The sequence below is a fragment of the Diabrotica undecimpunctata genome, chromosome 4, assembly GCF_040954645.1.
Source record: "Diabrotica undecimpunctata isolate CICGRU chromosome 4, icDiaUnde3, whole genome shotgun sequence".
Taxonomy (NCBI): Eukaryota; Metazoa; Arthropoda; class Insecta; order Coleoptera; family Chrysomelidae; genus Diabrotica; species Diabrotica undecimpunctata.
In genome coordinates, this window is record NC_092806.1 from 45,190,974 (window position 1) to 45,211,913 (window position 20,940).

Sequence of the window (20,940 nt, forward strand, 5' to 3'; positions counted from 1 at the left end):
AACGAAGACTACATTAACTCAACTTACTATAGTTTTCGCCTGCAGGAGTGAGGGTCAGTAAACTTACTATACACATGCAAATGTTTAACTGGGAGCCTTAAAATTTATACATGATTTACCATACTTTTCTACCAAATTGATCTTGAAAAGAATAATAATACCATAATAGTAAGTCAACTCAAGCATTTTTTGAGTTACAGTCTTCGTTGCATGGGTCGATATTAAAAAAAAATATAAAGTCGTATTAAATTAAGTATATTGGTACAGATGGACATTCTGATATTGCTATTTAGTGAAAAAAAGCACTAAACCAATATAACAGAGAAATTTAGGAAAGACGTACACACTCATGAAATTATTAAAAAGTGGGGAAAGGCGGGCAAAATGGTTTACTTAAGGTTTAAATTAGGATTTAAAACAAATCTGTAACTTTAAAGGTCTTGAAATAAGGTAAATATCATTGTTATAGTAGTAACTACTTATTGTCTGGTATCACTGATATACCAGCTCCGGAGTCTATCTCCATTAATAGGGGCTGACCATTTATAAATAATTCTATTTTAGAAGGTTTAACATATTCATTACTTACATAGTACATTTCAACATAATCAATTGTCTCTTCTTCTTTTCGCTGGAATTGTTCCTCCTCAATTGCCTCCACTGACACGTAATTGCTTCTTTTCCCAGGACATACTTGAGCCAAATGCCCTATTTTGCTACATAATCTGCAACGATATGCCTTATAACGACAAGCTGAAAACACATGATTCCCTTTTCCACAGTGCTGGCATTTTGAATTCTGTATCGTGTTGTTTTCTCTAATTCTTTGGTTCTGGTTGGCCCCTGCTGTTTGAGACCTTCTCACTGAACCTACTGCATGGATCTCTGTGGTACAATTTACTTATTCACAAGTTGCCTCTTTTTTTAAAGCTATCTCCACCAAAGCCTCAAAACTTAGGGTATGTTCTTCTTCACATAAACGATCCAATATAGGCCCCTTCTTTAGTCCTGTGATGAACTTATCTTTAAGTACAGAACTGAATATATTACCAAACTTACATTCACTCGCTTTGCTTTTTAGACGAGCATACCACTGCCGTATAGTTTCTTTCTCTGCTTGCTTTAATTCGTAAAAGCTAATTCTCTCTTTGAACACTGATATTCTTTTAGTAAATTGTTTCTGTAGAATTGTACATAGCTCAACATATGTTTTGTCTTTTGGTTTGACTGGATCACATATGTCGCGTAAAGTTTTATAAGCTTGTTCCCCAATCAGTGTAAGTAGAACTGACACCTTCTTGTCTTCTTCTACGTAGTTTGCACAAAAATACTGCTCAAGGCGTTCTTCCCATGTGGTCCAATCGTCTCCCAATCTGAATTCTGCCATGGATCCAATGGTAGTTCTTAACACTGTTGGCACTAAGCCTTCCGCCATTGCTATATGTATTTGTTTTTCCTCGTCGCCAATTGTAATGTATTGAAACCCAGTACTTGTTACTTAAATCTTAAGAACTTACTTAAGAATTAGGTTAGTTCTTTACATTTTTTATTGACAGATAGTCCATATCTTATTTTGGCCTTGTATGTAACACTATTACAGCCAGTAGCTGTCTACTCTATTAGTTGCGACACTACAATATAACTTAAAGTTAAAAAAGTAAAAGTTTTTCTTAATATATGAAAAAACACAAAATTATGTAAATTACTTCATTATGCCCATCGCATAGGGCAAAACGGGGTAAGAAATTGAAACCAAGAAAAACCTATTGACAAAATTCGCATACAAGTACTGCTTCATCATTATCATCATCTTCTACACCTGCACATGAATTGTGAGCTCATTTATGGCAACTGGAATTATCCTTCTGTGGAACTTAAAAAACAAAATTCTCCGCGGTATAAGCAGTCAGTATCACTATCTTTGCCTTCTGAATCTAACTCAACTTTTTGAGTTTTTTTTTTTTAATTTTGGTTTTTCACTAGTCTGTGATTTGGTTTGGTCATCGGCTATCTCTATTTTTGCTGGTTTTGCCTCCATAGCCTGCGTTTTTTCCTGTACCAATTCCAGCTATGTTTTGTAAGGCAAAAACTTTACAATGGCGGTTTTGCCTTTTTTTTTTGATACGCGTTTCTGGGAGTCATTTACTTTAAGCACTGCTACGATAGTTTTGGGACTTCGAACTTAAAAGTAGAGCCACTTTTTTTGGAGAATCCTGGTTGAGGTTCTGGCGTCCCTCTAATGGATAACCCTAGTTGAGGCTCGGGAGCTGTCCCTTTAATGGACCATATAATAGGATTTACTTGATTTTCAGGTCTACTGGGGTCAATGTCTATATCAGTTGTAGCTGAATGCAAAAAATTTGCTTTAGAAAAACCGGCCATATTCACAGGCCACACGCTGGTAGCTTTAAAACCATTTATGACAGTAACCATTGTAGCTGCTGTTAAAAATCCTGCACTGATTAAGGACGAAATTTGCTGAAATGTTACTACTCTTCCAGGATGAGTTTTAAGCGTTTTCTTCACTTCGTCGTTATAATATGCACTTCATAAATTTAACAGCTAAGCCCTGTACACGATGCGTGCAATGAGGTGGAAAACATAGAATTTCCACCGTACTTTCCCTTGTATAATTAATTACGTCTATATTTTTAGTATGTGATACATAAAAATCTAGCAGAAGCAGAATTTTTTAAAGATCCAGAATACTCGACAAACTTCTTAAACCACGAAAAAAAAAACAATATCTTATTTATACACCATTTTTTTATTAAGCTCAACCCATTCACCAGGCAGGAGGCCATCCAAAAAAAGCTGTTGCATTTGCTTTCGGGTGAATATTAGCATGGGAGGCATATAGGCTCCTGAGACAGAGCAACAAATTTCTGCAGTTATAGTTTCACCTCTTTTGGTGGATGCAAGTGCGTTAACTTGTCTCGTTCCTTTTAAAGCACCGATTTTAGAAACTCCCTTTGGATTGACCGTAATTGGCTATAAAAATCAAACATTTTGACGGGACAGTTTTAAACTAAGATTATTGTTTACAATTTACTGAATGGTTTTTCTTTGCTACTTTGCGTATATTAGTTAGTGAACAAGGACCGTTTTTCAAGAAATCTCAGCTATATATACTAATTATCTTACAGATGTTTTGATTTGCTCAATAGCCCAGTCGTTAGAGATTTAATCTCTAAAAACGAGACAAACAATTTTTCTGAGATCAATTTTGTATATGTGCAAAAATAATTTCAAACAAAAATGTTTATTAGCATTTTGTGTGGTAGGTAGGCGTGCGAAATCAATTTTTTAAATATAAATTTGTATTAACTCGACAGTAAAAATTCGATATCTTTCAATCATAGTATACAATCGATAAAAATCAAAGTGCTTTTTAGATAAAAACCGTAAATTGAGAATGCAATTTTTGATTTTTGCTGCAAATGAAGTCAGTTTTATTAAAGCTGTTAAATAAATAAAAGTTCTGGCTAATTGGTCTTTAGTAAAGCCATCTAATTAATTAAAAAAAAAAGTTCCGCGATTTTTGTCATTTTTGTAAGACGATTGTCTTTTTGTAAGACGATTGTCTTTTTGTAAGACGATTGTCTTTTTGTAAGAGATTGAATAAAATGCACTCTCATCCATAGCCCCCTCAGGAATTTTTATTGTTAGTTAAAATCTTTAAAACCAATTAAATATAATTTTGATTTTGAGTTTTGACAACAAATATGAGGCATTGGAATTTACCTAAAAAACGATGAATTTAAACTTTCACATTACAAACGATCTTAACATACGACAAATGTTTCCACGAAGACAGCAGTAGGTGAAGATATTAAATATTAGGCTTTAACAATGAAAATTCCACAGTGACTGGTTAGTGTAAACTATAAATTTTATTGTTCTCATCAGAATCGTCGTAAAAAATGGCAAAAATCACTCAACGCTAAAATTGTATACGAAAGCTACACTTTTTACCTTTAAAACGCATTTTTATTTTTGTCAATAGATCATTCTAATCGAAGGATACCCAATTTTTACCGTCGAGTTAATACTTTTATTAAAAAAAAATTCGCGGCCGTAACTGGCATTCAAAATTGCCGATGGCATTAAGCGTTGATTCTGAGATTTGAACATTTATGTTCAAAATTATCTGGTGTTTGAACATTTCTGGTTCGAAATATTTTTTTCTGTGTCCACCCCTATGAGGGGGTTTTATAGGGGTAAGCCAGGGGGTAAGAGTGGTAAAGTCTTTTGCATTATTTTTGAAGTCCCAAAATTGACATTTGCAGCAAAATTCAGATTTTATGATTTTTTGAGTTATAGTGGCATTTTCGTCTCTGACGACAGGAGTATAAATTGTTATTTAATATTAAGTTACAATATTAATTTATCTCCTTTGTTTCAGGTAATGACACAACATAGATTATGTGAATTGGTAAGTTATTATTTAAATACAGACTTGTATTCTTGATTTTATATTTGCTATTATATTTGTATATTTCAAACTTTTGAAGGGAAATTCGGAATCATGGTTTTAATTTTAATAAATTTGTAATACAACTTATATTTAAGTAGTATAAATAGTATATAATAGCATTAACACTTTGGTATACCAGATTTTTAACGTGTACATACGTGTTATATACGTGTATATTAATGTTTTGCAGATTGATGATTCGATGCACAAATAGCGCAAATGCAGTCAGCTATCGGAATAATAGAAGCAGGAATGTCTCAAGGATCAGTGTTGACACCAATACTATATACCATAAAATAATATACTGTTTTTACTTGCAATTAACCACAATTTTAGTTTTTTACGATGTGTTTATTTTGACGTTTCAATTTCTACTTCGGAAATTGTCCCCAACAAATTTTGTTTTTTTTTATAATGAGTTAAAAAAACCTTTCATCAGGTATCGTACAAAAGGTGCCAATATTATTTTTTGTTAAAAAATGAAGGGAAATTTATTTAATTAATATTAGAGTAAAATTTGTGTATAAAATAATATAAACAGTACTTCCACTCCGGTACAGTGTCTGTTGTTAAGATGGCATGCATCAAATACTCATTTATGCTAATGTTTTGTTTACGGGTGTCCAGCTTATTGTATATCGACCGATAAGGGATGTTTCTGGAGGAGCCAGTCTAGAAGATATCTTATGTTGTGATTTATTGGAAATAAAATGGGTGTTATTGTTTGCAACCGTATAAGTAAAGTAGGTTTTATACAAGTTATTTACATTTATTCTAGATATTTATGGAAATGTGTGTTCTATTTGCTTGGGAAATATTATATGGAAATTTCTTCAAAGCTGATTTTCTGGCTAGGGAATAAGTAAATGACAAAATGAAAAAATGAAAGCCTAATTTTGTTGTAATTTCTGTAAAATTAAAGATAATGAAGTAGATAAAGATAGAGAAGATGAAGAAGAAAAAAAAATATCAATACATATGGAACATATAACAATAAAAGACTGAAAACTTTGTTTTCAAAACATCCACAAAATGATTTACAATATCTTATCACTACAGCTGTTTCGATAGAGTGCCTTTCTCAAGTGATCTATCTTAGAATGTGTTTACAATTTATAGTCTCCTTAACTGAATAGGTTAAGGAGGAGAAAACTGTTTGTCTCAAGTTGATTATTCAGAATTATGTCTATATTTATTTAATTTGTTAATTTTCATAGATTCTAATAAAGATAGCTTAAGGCCTTAATTTTGGATGTGAAGAATTTGAAATTCGTCATTAAAACAATGACTATGATCTAGAAGGTGAAGTGCGTGTGTCGAATCTGTTTTTCTATTATTGAAAATCCTTTTATGTTCTGCTTGTTAACGCTTAACATTTGTTAAAAGTTTTATTAGTTTGACCGATGTAAGCTTTTGGGCAGTCGCCACATTTAAGTTTGTATACTCCACTGTGTAAGTGCTTTTTATTTTGACTCTTGTTGTTTTCAATATATTTGCCCAAGTTGTTGTTTGTTTGCTCTAAAAGTTGGTGCTATGTGTTCGGCTATTTTTGTTGATATTTTGCCTGTATGTGTAATCGAGCAGAAGGTACTGGGTTATTCCTTTGGTGGTGGAAAAACTTATTTCAGGGCTTTCTTATTTCGTTTTTTATTTATAATTGTATTATTTGTTTGTTCGTTGTACCCATTGTTTACTGCTATTAGCTTCTTCTTCTTAAGGTGCCGTGCATTTCTGCGTAGGTGTCGACCGTATATCGTCTTGTCAGGTGAGATGTTAAATAGTCAGGATTAAATAATTTTGTTTTTAGCAGCATTGCGAAGCATTTCTTAGCTGTGGATTCCTGTCCATTGTCGAATATTGCGCAGCCATGACATTTTTTTACGTCCCAGACCTCTCCTACCCTCTATCTTCCCTTCGAGTATCAGTTGCTGAAAAGTATATTTTTCTCCTTGTAATTTGTGTCCCAAGTATGCAGTCTTCTTACTTTTTACATAACTAAAAAGTTCCCTATCCTGTAAGCCCGCTCTTCTGAGTACTTCCTCATTTCTGACCCTGTCCGTCCATGATATTTTAAGCATTCGACGCAGGCACCACATTTCAAACACTTTAAGTTTGTTAATGGAACTGGCCTTTAACGTCCATGCTTCCATTCCGTACAAGAAAACAGGCCACACGTAACACTTAAGCATCTTGTATCGGAGGTTGAAGTCCAATTTGCGATCAGTCAGAAACTTACGAAGCCTAAAAAAAAACATTTCTGGCTTGTTTAACTCTGCTCTTTATTTCATTCTTGGGGTCCCAACCCTCGTTCAGCAAACAACCCAAGTATTTAAATTGCCTGACCTGTTCGATTTCTTCTCCGGAGACATATATCTTTGCGTTGGGGTAATCATTTCTACTTATAATCATTGCTTTTGTCTTCTTGATATTTATTTTCAAACCCCGAGCTTCACTTGCAAGAGTTAGATCATTTAAAAGGCATTGAAGATCTTCGATGTTATCTGCCACTATGGCTGTATCATCGGCATACCTGATGTTATTATTAAATATTCCGTTAACTTTAATACCCTTATTAGAGTCTGCCACTGCTTCTGCGAAGGCTTTTTCTACGTATAAATTGAACAGCATTGGAGACAGTATAACCTTGCCTTACTCCTTTTTTAATGGAGGCTATTTGCTTAATGATATTTAATTATATCTCAAACTTAAATTTTGACATAGGAATTTCTAGTAATCTATGTAACATGATATGGTAGGCTGCCAATTCTGTCAAATTTTACCCATTTTGATAAGTACATTCACAATACAGTTTAGCTCTATGCTCCATGTAGTATGCTTTATGGCAAGCCATGCATGTTTTTCTTTGCAGAAATAACACCTAGTTTGCTTTACTAAACTTGTCGCATCTTCATTTTAATGGGGATTTGCAAGAGAAAATAGCACCATTGCATCTATATCACTTGCATTAAGCATGCTAAAAAAAATCTTAGTGGCCATCGTCTGGATTTTCGCGATACACGAATCATTTTGATGTAATGTTGACAGCAAAAAGAACAACTTTTTTTCTTTGGACTGTATGAGAGGCTAGTTTCATTTTCATTGAATGCGAATAATTATCTATACATGATAATAATATGACATAATAATTATGTATATATAATTTTATAATACCCACTTCTTTTTTAGCGAGAAAGGAAGGTGGAATTTCTCGTTTATTTTTTCAGTGTACCATGAGAGTTAAATTAAATTGTCTCACTATTTGATTAGCCAGAGATACTGAGGTAAATCAGTTTTCTACTGTTATATTTCGGTTGGTTCCATGAATTGGTTCCTGAAATTTTCGAACGTAAAAAGCTGGCTCTGACTCATTATCCTGTGTTTGGACTTTTCCAGTGTATGGAATAGCGTTAACTATATAAAATATTCTAGAGTAGATTATCATAATTACCTTTATTTCATGTTTATCCGTATATTCCCCTGAATGCTAAGCTGTTCATCGAGTACAAAATTCAAAAGGAGTGTAGTATGATATCATCATCATCATTGGTGCTACAGCCCTATAAAAGAGCCTTGACCTTCCCAAGTCTATTACGCCAGTCAGTTCTATCCATTGCCAACTGTTGCCAGTTTGCTGCGCCTATTTGTCTACCATCCTCATCTACACCATCCCTCCATCTGAGTTTTGGTCTACCCCTTTTTCTACTTCCCACAGGTTGTGACATAAGGATTCTTCTAGGAGGGTTGTTCTGCTGTGATCTTGCCAGATGTCCTGCCCATCTTAGTCTTCCTATTTTTATAAAGGATACTACGTCTTTACCACCAAATATATGTTTATATCTGTGATATATCTCGTAGTTGTACCTCCTTCTCCAAACACCATTTTCACAGATGCCACCAAATATTCTTCTCAGGACCCTTCGTTCAAATATAAGCAGGAGATTTTCATCTGACTTGGAAGGCAGTGTAGTATGGCAGTATAGGAAGGTGTAGTATGATATACAGTTGCTCATAAAGATTTCTCATAATTTGCGTATGGGTGCATATTTTCCGCTGTTTTTTTTTTATTTCTCTTTTTTTTATCATCAAACCTTTGGCATACAGCTAGAAATTCAAACTTCTGCTTGCGACATTGTAGCACGAAATATTCCCAAATTGTAGTGACCAAAATTCATCAACGTTAGAGTTAGAAACACGTTATGCACTAATTAATTTTTTATTTGTGAATCTGATGTAACTTTGCCCAGCCATGCTTTTACTTTTGCGAATGATTTCTTCATTTGTATAAATGACGATAATATCTAACACTTTGTTTATCATACAGTAAGTTCCAGTTTTCTTCAGAGGACTGAAGTATCCTGGTTTTATCTTTGGGGTTTGGTAAATGCGTAACAATATTTTTGGCTGCTGTACCACGCCTTGAGGGTTGTTCTGTAGACCAACGATGCCCATATTTTTCTGTTAATATTTCTAACTAGTTCATGATCAATTTCACTATAACTTTGTTCACTTTCATCGACGACGTTTTTTCCAGTTTTCTTTTCAGCTACATGAAGTCATTTCGCTTAAAAAATAATTGTCAGAAAAATCAATAAATGATCACAAACCTCACACATGAAGGCTACATACCCTATAGCGTAATAAACATAATTTTTCGTGATTGGATATATTGCTTAAATGAGACCGCACTCATACTTGGCGGACTACAGACTGAATTTAGATGAAGCATGAAGCGGCATTAACATTAAATTTCTGCTGCGCACGCTACATTAAACTAAGTGTCTGGATGGGTATCTCACACCCAGGAGTGAGCTTCCAGGATTAAAATTTAACATTTTAGTTAAAGTAAATAATTTAAATATTAATAATAATTATTATTCATTGCTCATATTGCATGAAATATATAATTTTAATTGTAAAAACCTATAAAAAATGGGTTTATTTTAAAACAGTCGTGAATAAAAAATTTTTTGTTCACGAGCAAAGGTTTTTTATTGGCAATGTTAAAAGAAATGTGTTTTAATGGATTTTATACCACCATCCTTTTGTGGTTGGTTACTGATTACCGCGATAATTTTTGTGCATCTTTTTGTAGGTAAAGATAGCTAAGAGTGATTAACGATCAAATAAAGACCACGTATATGAAAGGACCAAGTAGACTACGACATGAGTTTAAAAGTAAATTAGAACACTAAAAGAATAAAGAAAATAATAGAAAATTAAAAGAAATTCGCCTGTCGGGGCGAAAACCTTAATATTTGCAAAGATATTAGAAAACAATTGAGGCCATCCCCGGAAAAAGGGCCCATAAGCCTATGGGCCGTTTTTCCGCAGATCGTTTAAATCGATCCACTATGATGTAAAGTTCATTTCGGCCAAGTTTGGCAAGAGGTAGTTAGACAAAAACTGACAAGATGTAAGAAGATTAATGTGACACGAGAAAAAAGAAAAGTTAAAAGGCAATCAGGTAAAATATACGTCACCTCGGCAGGTCGCGATGTTGCAGCTAAGTCATTTCAGTTAATCATAAAATGTTGCCTGGACAAATGTTTTAAAACATTTATTTCAACACTTTTATTTACAAGCAAAGCCTCAACAGGACTCTTTGTTGACTCAGTGTATGAAAAAACTGAATGTGGACTTTAAACGACTCAAGAATAATCCAAAAGTTTTACAAGCGTATTCATGGAAATATTTCGTGTCTTAAAAGGGTGACAGAATAAAAACATGGACCATGATCCAAAAACTTTTTCAAGTATCTGTGAAGCGCATTCGTGTAGTATAAAAGAAGGTAATTGAGGGGGATTCATTTACAGAAATGCGAGGGCCACATACCAACAGGCCCCATAAATTGGCTCCCAAAGAGCATAAAGAGCTTAAAGAGCATTTGGAAACTATTCCGTTTAAGAAATGTCACTATTCCTAACACAAATCTAAACTAAAATATTTTGAGAATCCCGAATTAAATATTAAAAAGCTGTATGAGCTTTTTGTACAATACTATAAAGAAAAGACATGCACAAATCTAAAGATGAAATACAAGACATACTTTCAGTATTTTAAGTCATTGCGTTCATACTGTTTCAACAATCCCAAAACAGACGTATGTGATTTCTGCACAGAATGTAAACAAAAACTATCTAGGTATTAATCCTAACGATGCCTGTGCAATTTCCTATCGCCTTCACAATATGAAAGTAAAGCGACATCTAACAAAGAGAAGGAAGCTGATAGAAAGAAGTAAAACTGACAGTAGTTGATTTGTTATTGAATTTGATATGGACAAAATCTACCAGTTCCGAAACTTAATGTAACATGCAGTTTTATAAACGTCTACTTTGGTGTTATCTCTTTAATATACATATTCACAATGATGGGTCGTCCATGGAAGGACAAGGGAAAAAAATGGCGCCGATTCTGTTATTTCATTCGTCTATATTTTGTACAAGCAGTCGCTTGTGCAAAAAAAATAATGGCGATGTCACTGAAATCGTATTTTTGTCGGATGCGTACGGAGGACAAAATAAGAACATTTCAATGGTAAAATTTGGAAGGTGGCTAGCACATAAGTTTAACGTCAATATTCGACATATATTTCCGGTTCGTGGCCATTCCTTTAACCAGTGCGATCGCAATTTTGGACTGATAAAGTCATCTTTGAAAAAGAAGAAATATATATTGACGGCAAAGCCATATTTGGAAGCAATAGTGCATCGTCGGAAAGATCCATCTCCTTTTAATGTTGTCATGGACAGAACGCTATTTAAAAATTGGACTGAAAGTTTGGAAAAACTCTTTCTAAATAAGCCAAAAACAAAGGGACTTGTTTTCAGCATTTAACAGTATGTACAAATGAAATACAGAAAGACGGAACATTGGCTTGTTCTCAAACATACATCGAAAATTACATACCATTCACAATTTGGAAAGGAAGAAACATAAACACAAACATTGCTCTTCAAACTGTCCCAGTGGTTGGAATAAAGCCGGCGAAGGAAAAAGACGTAAGAGATCTATTTTCGTTTTTGTCCCAAGAAGATGAACAATGGATATGCCGGATACTAGAAGAAGTTTCTGTATGACTTTCTTTGTATAATAATAACTTATTTATTGTTTATTTTTTACGTCATTTGCCAAAAAAAAATTTTCTTAAACTTATTTCATACTTTCGCAAATGATCTGTGGAAAAAGGACCCATGACAAGCTAATGTAAAAAAATTATATTTACATAAAAATGTGTCTATATCTTTGAAACATCTTATTGTAACTTTAGTTTAAATACAATACTTTTATTTTAGCTTTCAATAAAGTTCAAAATCTTTATTTTCAAAATACTTGTTAAATTTTCAATTGCGTTTTTCTCAAAAGCGCCATTTGGCATATGGGCCTTTTTTCCGGGGATGGCTTTAATTACTACTTCACCCAGTTAAATGAAACAATAATTGGACGTAGTTATGCAGAAGTGATCCATTCCACAATTTTTTAAAATGTGAGTTAGACACAAATTTACATCAGTAAAATTCGGAATTAAATTATGCTGAAATGATCCAACCTTTTCTATGCAAGACAACAGTAATAATAGTAAAATGTCCAACCATAAACGCTCTTTTAGCTTTAATCGATTGTGCAGTAATGATTCATGCTACTTGAATCTTTAAATATTTTTAAGAGTAATTTACAAAAATGAACCAAGACACATGGATTAGTATTGCGTTTTAAAAATAATTTTAAAACGAGGGTTTATTTTTTAAGCCAAAATGATCTAAGTGGCCCGAATCATTTTTACAAAATTAAATAAAGCCAATAATACTAATGTATTTAACACTTAATGATTCAAAAAGCTTTAATCATATCAGCAAATGTTATTCTCGCAATTTTCTTTGGTCATTATAAATGCAGAAATGTTACATTCCATAATGCAGTAATATAACAAAGAAACCCAAGCGGCAACAACGCAGCGCCAGCCAAGATCTGTCCAAGGTGCTGTTTGTGATAGTAAAGTGGATAGCGTAGTCTTTTTTTGTTTTTTGAACATTTAACGAATTCTATTATTACCTTTTTGGATTATTAATAAAAAGTATAAACTCAGTGAAAATGAACATACTCGATAAAATCATGAATGTATACACCAGAAGGGTACATGGATGTCATGCGTTCGTGTCAAAGGAAGAAACCAATGGTGGTTACTAGAATGAAAAATGAAAATTTCTATAGTACACATAAACTTGGGAAACTTATCGTCAATAGAAAATTATCAACAGATAAGCCCATAAATTGGCTTAAAACCAAAGAAATTTTATTATAAAAAGAAAACCCGTATTCCATTTTCATGAGAAATTCTTTTGATAGCGAATTTGTGGAAGTGGATATTAAAAAAAAATCTAAAAGTAAACTTTTGACGGAAATGTTTACTCCAGAAAATCTTTTGAATCTATGGCCTAATGGTAAAGAGATTTTAGCTCCAAAGTTAGAAGACATTAAGTCGTTGTTAGATCTTATTCCAAAAGACTGTCAAAACATATATCTACAGTTAACACGAAACAAAAATATTCCCGATGACATAAATGGGTATGTAAATGAACTAGATTTTCCCCTGGAAGAAAGTTCTACAGAATAATGTTTCTTCGTTCTAAACTTAAATATTTCAATGTTTTTATAATGTAAGGATATGTTACCAAAAATAAATCTTTGTTTTATATACAGACTTTAGTAAAAAATAGAATTTGACAGTAATACAGACAAATACAGCTTTGGATCATATCTGCAAATAATAAAATTTGCTCAGTACCACAAGAAACACAATTTTGCAGAAATGATACACATGTTTTTTTATTTAATGAAAAAAATAAATATACTTTATTTTTTAAAATACGCACATAAGATGCTATAAACACCTTAAATTAACTTGTGCATATTTAAAATAATGCACATAGTTATTTCAAACTGTTATATTAAATTTTCTTCAAAGTTAATTATCTCAAAATTATGTTAGTGTGGGATGGATCAATTCTGCATAACTATGTCCAATTCTAATTTAACACATTAAGTGCCAAACTATATTTTGCGATTGGGTCCGTGGCGCCGTAAAAATTTTATGGCTCAATCGTTTATTTAGAAATTTAGATCATATTTCTAGGAACATGTTTATAGAAAAAAAATAAAAATCATTAAGATTAAGCCAATTAAAAGTGTGAATAAAATATATACACGCGGCGCCTGATTAAAATATATAAGACTGCGCCCGTGTATAGGTATTATACATACCACAGCTGGACGGTCAAACTTGCACAGACCTGCACTTTTTATGGTCATTTATATTTTACAGGGCACAGCATATTATTGTATTATAGTTTGGGTTCTACGTTTGTTCTGAACAGTGTGTTCTTGAGCGAGAAACAGCAGTATTTGTTGAAAAAAGATGTCTTACAAACGTGAGAAAGCAGAAAGGCAAAGACTGGAACTACTGATGGAGGAATGTTTACAAGAGATAAACAATATCGAAATGAGTGATGAAGAATTAGTTGATTCTAAATCAGATACGAGCGGTATAGAGCCATTTCCTGCCGATTCTGATGATGATCCCGATTATACCGAAAATGAAAACATTGAAAATTCCGATTCACAATCAGAGGAAGAAGTTCAAGTGAAAAAACGAAAAGTTGCATCAACTACAAATCATGCATGTTCCTCGAATTCAGATGTCAATGTTCCTGAAAATGTACCACAAGTGTGAGGACCAATCATTAAAAATTTTAAAAATTTCATGATGAAATAACCATTCAAATTCAAGGTAAAACTGAATTAGACTTATTTCAACAATTTGTAACTGATGAGATATTTGAACTAACGGTTTTGCAGACAAATATTTATGCTGATCAAAAAATTGTAGAAAAAATTACGAACGAAACCATTGGTCCACAATCAAGAATAAATAAATGGACTCCAACAGATACAGCAGAAATGAAAACATTTTTAGAAGTCATCCTCTGGATGGGACTCGATCGAAAACCAACCCTAAAAGATTATTGGAAACGATCTTTGTTCTACAAAAATAAAATTTCAAGTGTTATAAGCCGAAATCGCTTTGAGCTACTACTACAAATGTGGCATTTCTCCAATAATGAGGAGTGTCCTTCAGGAAGTAGGCTGTATAAAGTTCAATCCCTACTTGATATTCTAAATAAAAATTTCAAAATGTGCATGGAACCCGGTGAAAACGTATGTATTGACGAAAGCATGATTCCTATTCGAGGACGAATATCATTTCGTCAATATATAAAAGGGAAGAAACACAAATTTGGGTTTAAAGTTTTCAAGTTATGTCTAAAGGGTGGCTATACATACCATATGAAGATTTGTTGTAGACTAGATAAAAGTATAGGTATACCCGTAGCCAATACAATAGTTCTTGAACTTATAGATGGACTTTTGGGAGATGGCCGTACACTGTTCGCTGATAATTGGTATAATAGCGTCGGATTAGCTAAAGAACCAATTGCAAATAGTACACACTTGGTCGTCACATTACGAAGTAAAGGCAAAGAAAAACCAGTGGCAGTTGTCCAAAAAAAACTTAAAAGGGGTGAAATTTATGGAGAAGAGAAGGATGGTATAGTTGTAGCTAAGTGGAAGGACAAAAGAGACATTTTATTTATAAGTACTAAACACGAAGATGAAATAAAGGAGGTTAGTGCAAGAGAAGGAGGTGTCCGAAATAAACCTACTGCTATTTGTTCTTACAATTCTGCCAAATCATTTATTGATGTGTCGGACCAGATGTCATCCTACTCTACTGCTTTACGAAAAACAATTAAATGGTTCAGAAAAATTGCAGTTGAGGCCTTAACAGGTACTGTTGTAGTTAATGACTGGATTTTACATAATTCAGTACGTGATAGCCGTATGTCAATTACAACATTTAGAGAAAATTTGTGTTTGCAGTTACTAGGTGTCTACAATATTTCTGCAACTACAGACAATAATAGACTAGCGGACAGACAGAAAAACGGAAGCGGTGTAAAATATGTTACACTCGTTTAGCAGGACAACATAACAGAACATATGCAGCTGCTCACAGCAAACAAGTGATATATATATATATATATATATATATATATATATATATATATATATATATATATATCTGTCCAGCATGTCCGGACAAACCACCTATTTGTATAGACTGCTTTTTCAATTCTCATGTGTGTAAACCAAAATAATTGATATATCTAATATATTTTTTATTTACGAGTTTTTATTTGATGTCAGTCAAATATTTAATAACAGATATTAACAGAATAATTATAATAACAGAATAACAGATAACAGATATTTAAAGAAAAATGCTGATGGAATTGAAAAGTATGCTTCGTGACACGGCACGACACGACACTCTGTATTTGTGGTTCGTTCAAAAAAGAAGCGAAGGTGTTCCTTTGTCTGGACCAATTGTTGCCGGAAAAGCGTTGTTTTTCAACATGAAATTGAATGGCGATCCTTCATTCAAAGGAAGCAGCGGTTAATTGGAAAAGTTCAAAAATCGCCACGGTATACGGGAACTGAAAATCGAAGGTGAAAAATAGAGCGCCGCAAATATCGAAGTCGTTGACGAATATAAAAGAAAGCTTCAAGATATGATCGATGTGACATGCGACAACGTGGTTTCCGTTAACTACTACGCACAACATAATGCATGGATGTCCCAGGAAATATTCGCTGACTGATTCAAAAAGGTATGTACTGCAAACCAAAATTTGTTCATCTATTTTTCTAGCATCTTGTTTTTTTAAGTTTTTATACCGGACGTTCGACAATACTTGCAAGCAAAAAACTTGCCACCAAAGGCGATTCTCATTTTGGACAATGCACCTGCCCATCCTGAAGCCGGTATGCTGCGAAGTGACGATGAAAATATCACGTGCTCTTTTCTGCCTGCGAATACAACATCATTGATACAGCCAACGGATCAATCGGTCATTAAAACATTCAAAGAAGATACAGAAAAAAATTTACTCAAAAAGTAATTATGGACTTATATAGTCTGACTATATTGCCAGAATACTGGAAAGCATACAATTTAAAACATGTAGCTGACAATGCTGTGTCAAATTATTGTAAATAAAACATACAAATACAATTTGAGAGTTATACTGTGAATTTTTTTTTGTTCTGTTAACCGTCTTTTTGATTATCCGTCATACCCTTGGTCCGGTGCCCTGACGGTTCCATTGGGATCGAGGTTCCACTGTATCTGCCAATTTGATATGATGTAATGTAGCGCCGCACCAATACATATCCCATAAGATACCTACGTTAACTGTGCAGAAATCGCATACACACGGCCTACAATACAGCTATGTCTCGTGAATAAAACCTATACACACGGCGCCCTGGACCCGACTACTGTGTATATATACACAAAGCGCTTAACGTGTTAAGATTGCAACTCTTATTTCTAAAAAAATAGGTATCTTATATCTTATAGTAATAGAAAATAAAAATTTGAGACCTTTCAAAGAGCACAATTCCTTATAACAGTAATAATAGTTAATAATAAAAAAAACATTAAGTAACCATAGCTTTCGAAATTCCAATGTAAACCGAAATTAAGCGTGTCCAGCCAGGTTTATTTTTTCGTATTAAACTGAATGGTCTCCGTATTTCATAATACAGAATATTCCAGCATATTTTCCTTCTAGAGGTTCGAATATTCGAATAAATGAAACAAAAGTAAAAGTAATAAAAATGCGTTTGAAAAAAATCCAATGTTTTTCTGTAAAAAAGTTTGCCTCATTTATTTTTAGCAGTTTTTTGCTAAGCGGCTGCTAAGGTGATCTTTTAAAAATAAAAACCGGCAAAAAATCAGAGAAAACTTCGACAGAAATAAATTTGTGGAATTGAGTATATTACACGTTGGCATCGAGACGTTGCTTGTGTCTCGTGGCGCTTAACAGTATGCCAGGGTCGTAGGAATTTAAAGAGGGAAACTACGAACAAGAATAATAAAATTCCGAAAGGGTTGCTCAATAATTTACATCTGTCATCCAATAATTGAAGGACTGTTTTATAGGTCTCTATATTACACTGAAAGAACGTAGCAGAAAAAAAGTATAAATCTTCAAATTTATAGGTATTGTTTCAAAATGATATTTTTTTTGTAGTTTTATACGTAGAAATAAAATTATATAACCACCAATGTTGAGTCGTAGGATGTTTTTTAATTTCATTGATTATCCTATATATATATATATATATATATATATATATATATATATATATATATATATATATATATATATATACATATATACATATATATATATATATATATATATATATATATGTATATATATATATATAGATATATATATATATACGTATATATATATATATATATATATAAATATATATATATATATATATATACAAATATATATATATATACAAATATATATATATATATATATATATATATATATATATATATATGTGTGTACCTCGGAGGTAAAGGACACTATGTCCATTTTTATCGAAATTTAGATTATTGCACTTTTGAATATAACTTTTCTGGCTCTACACATAGGTAAACCATACTATGTCCAGAGACAATTTTACGGCAAGTTACCGACTTTTTAATAAACACCAAGTCCACTTCCAGTCAGAGGTAAACAACACCATGTGGACTTGGTGTTGTTTACCTCTACTATACCACCATCATTTACCATCCGGACATAGTGTTATGTACCCTTCTACACTTCCCGTCATATAGAAATGGTACACTTTTTTTTTCCAATGTAAGAGAGCCTCTCTTATATATCTCTGGTTCAGACTAGAGACAATGGTTCGTGAAACAATTCATTGTTGCCATCACAGATAACGGAATTGCACTAAATGTAAATAAAAAAAATTATTTCAAAAATGTGTTTAGATAAATATTATTTTTATTATTAACAACAAAAAACGGTATCTAATAAATTTAATAACCAAAGAGACGGTTGAGTTAATGTCCAAAATGTTTGAAGAATTTTTTAATAATGAAGATATGACAAAATACTATTATTTCAGCAGTTTCGAATTATAATACATATATTTAAATTCCAGACTTGTTCACTGTAAAAGTTATTCATTTTGTATTAATTTCAAATGAAATTTTTAATTTTTCCAGTGTGTTTTATTTATTCTAGTATGCCACAACTCAATACAGTTTTGTGCTACAAAACGAGAAACGAATGACAGCTCCCGATTTGAAATTAAACATAATAATTGAAAGTCATGTCTAAATTTTTTATTTTTTAACATTATTTTTGAATTAAAATATTTTTATAAATTATAATAAAACACGATTCAAGTCCTTCTTTTAGATGGTTTGTTAGCTGGATATTGATAAAATCTATGAGTCTCTAATTGGTGAAAGCTCAGAATCGGACGACAATGATATGAGACGTATAAGTAAACCAGCGAAAACAAAGGTAAAAGAGAAAGCCATTATTACTCCTACGATTAGCGATTAGTGGGGTAATAAAAAAAAATCTTTTTTATGACGATTTATCCCTAAGCAGTGATGCAGGCAATTTCAATGAACATAATGAAGTTATTTTAGAAGAAGAGAAAAGTGTTAAAAGAAATGTACAAAATATAACTAAGTGCAAACAAAAAGGTAAAAAACGTGTAGTAAATGAACAAAATTGGGCCTGTAATGTTCGCAAACGAAAAATAGCTGGTGGGAAAGAGTATCTCAGTAAAAGAGACAAAGACATGCCTGCAAAAATGTTAAAGCCTCCTTGGATGTGTGGCATGAAATGCTCTGAAAGATGGCCAGAATATGAAAGACAAAAAATTTTCAACTCATACTGGACTGAGACAAACGTTTCAGATCTTAAAAAGCAATTTATCTTCTTATGTATCGACATCCAACCTACTCTTCGATCAAGAAAAAAAGATCTAAATTCTAACAAATCTAAAAATAATACACTATACTACCATTTTACAGTGAACTATCAGCTATTGAAGGTGTGCAAGGTTATAATTGTAAACACACAACACTGAAAAAGTAAGAAAATGAACATAGTGTCCTTTACCTCCGAGGTACCGAATATATATATATATATATATATATATATATATATATATATATATATATATATATATATATATATATATATATATATATATATATATATGCATATATTTGCTATTACTTTTGTAGATGTATCGTTTAAATGAACTTTTAACTATAAATAATGTTATAAATTGTCTCAATATGTTTACGTGTCATGTTTAGACTAAATAAATAATGTAACTTACTTTATCTATACACCCTTAATATGAATAAGTTGGAAATGAGTATTGTCCTATTTCTTGTCTGCTTCCTTATTAGTTGTATTATTATATATTTAGACACAGTTGTATTATTATACAACTTCATCTCTTATTAATTTCTCTTTAAAAAAACACTGCTGCTTGCTAGAGTTTGTTAAATAAATATATATTTCTACAAAATTAGTTAGTTAAGTATGATGCTGGTTTGTCTTTGAATTTAATTATACCTATTTATATATATACCTCGACGTCTCTGAATCGTTCTCTAAATATCAACAAACAAACCACAATTCGGGAGAGGGTCCTTTGCAAGCGCTTTAGCTCCCAAGAGCACAATTAATAGCTTTTTCAGTGCGTCGAAAGCGACCGTACATCACGAAACCCTTCAGCTTCAGTTCCATTTTCCATATGGTTTTAGAGTACCTGCCCTTGATTTACTAATGCACATAGATATACACACAACAACAATAAAGCCAATTTTGTTATTAATATCCCTCATAAAACTAAAATATATTACAAGGGGTGGATGCTGACGGCGTTTTTACTTGGTTCTGCAGTAAATATTTTAACTATATGTTGGAAAAATACATTTTAAGAATACATCCAATATTAAGGCAAATTGTTTTATTCCATATAACAAAATATAAAATACATTATAAACTCAATGATGTATTTAGGTAATGAAGACTGAACTTACCTTCCAAGACTATTTTTTCAATAAAGGGAGTCAGTAGATACAATTTCTCCAACTACAAACAAACACAAGTAAACTAAATATCATACAGATCTATGCACCTACTGCAGATAAATCCGAGGACGAAATTGAACAATTCTACGAAGAAATCAATCAAGTATTAAAATCGACGAAACCACGAGACATCACCGTAATTCTAGGTGATTTTAACTCAAAAATTGGTAAAGGAAAAAGTGGCAAACATGTAGGAGAATACGGACTTGGTAAAAGAAATGAACAAGGTGACAGACTACTTCAATTCTGCCAGGAGAATAACATGATTGTATCTAATACATTCTTCAACTTACCAAAGAGAAGACTTTATACGTGGAAATCACCCCAGGACAATGGCGAAAGAATAATTCGAAACCAGATTGATTTTTTACTGATAAACGAACGATACAGAAACTCCTTA

General features: G+C 32.4%; 1 protein-coding gene across 1 annotated transcript; it reads right to left on the bottom strand.

Moving 5' to 3' along the window:
- Window positions 1–901: 901 nt before the first annotated feature.
- Window positions 902–1,435, bottom strand: LOC140438642 (uncharacterized). The gene has a single exon (XM_072528298.1). It carries the CDS (start codon window positions 1,433–1,435, stop codon window positions 902–904), a length of 534 nt encoding a protein of 177 aa, XP_072384399.1.
- Between the last annotated feature and the right edge of the window lie 19,505 nt (window positions 1,436–20,940).

Excerpts from the sequence above, each read along its gene's own strand:
- LOC140438642 (XM_072528298.1), bottom strand. The coding sequence starts at position 1,435 with ATGGCGGAAGGCTTAGTGCCAACAGTGTTAAGAACTACCATTGGATCC.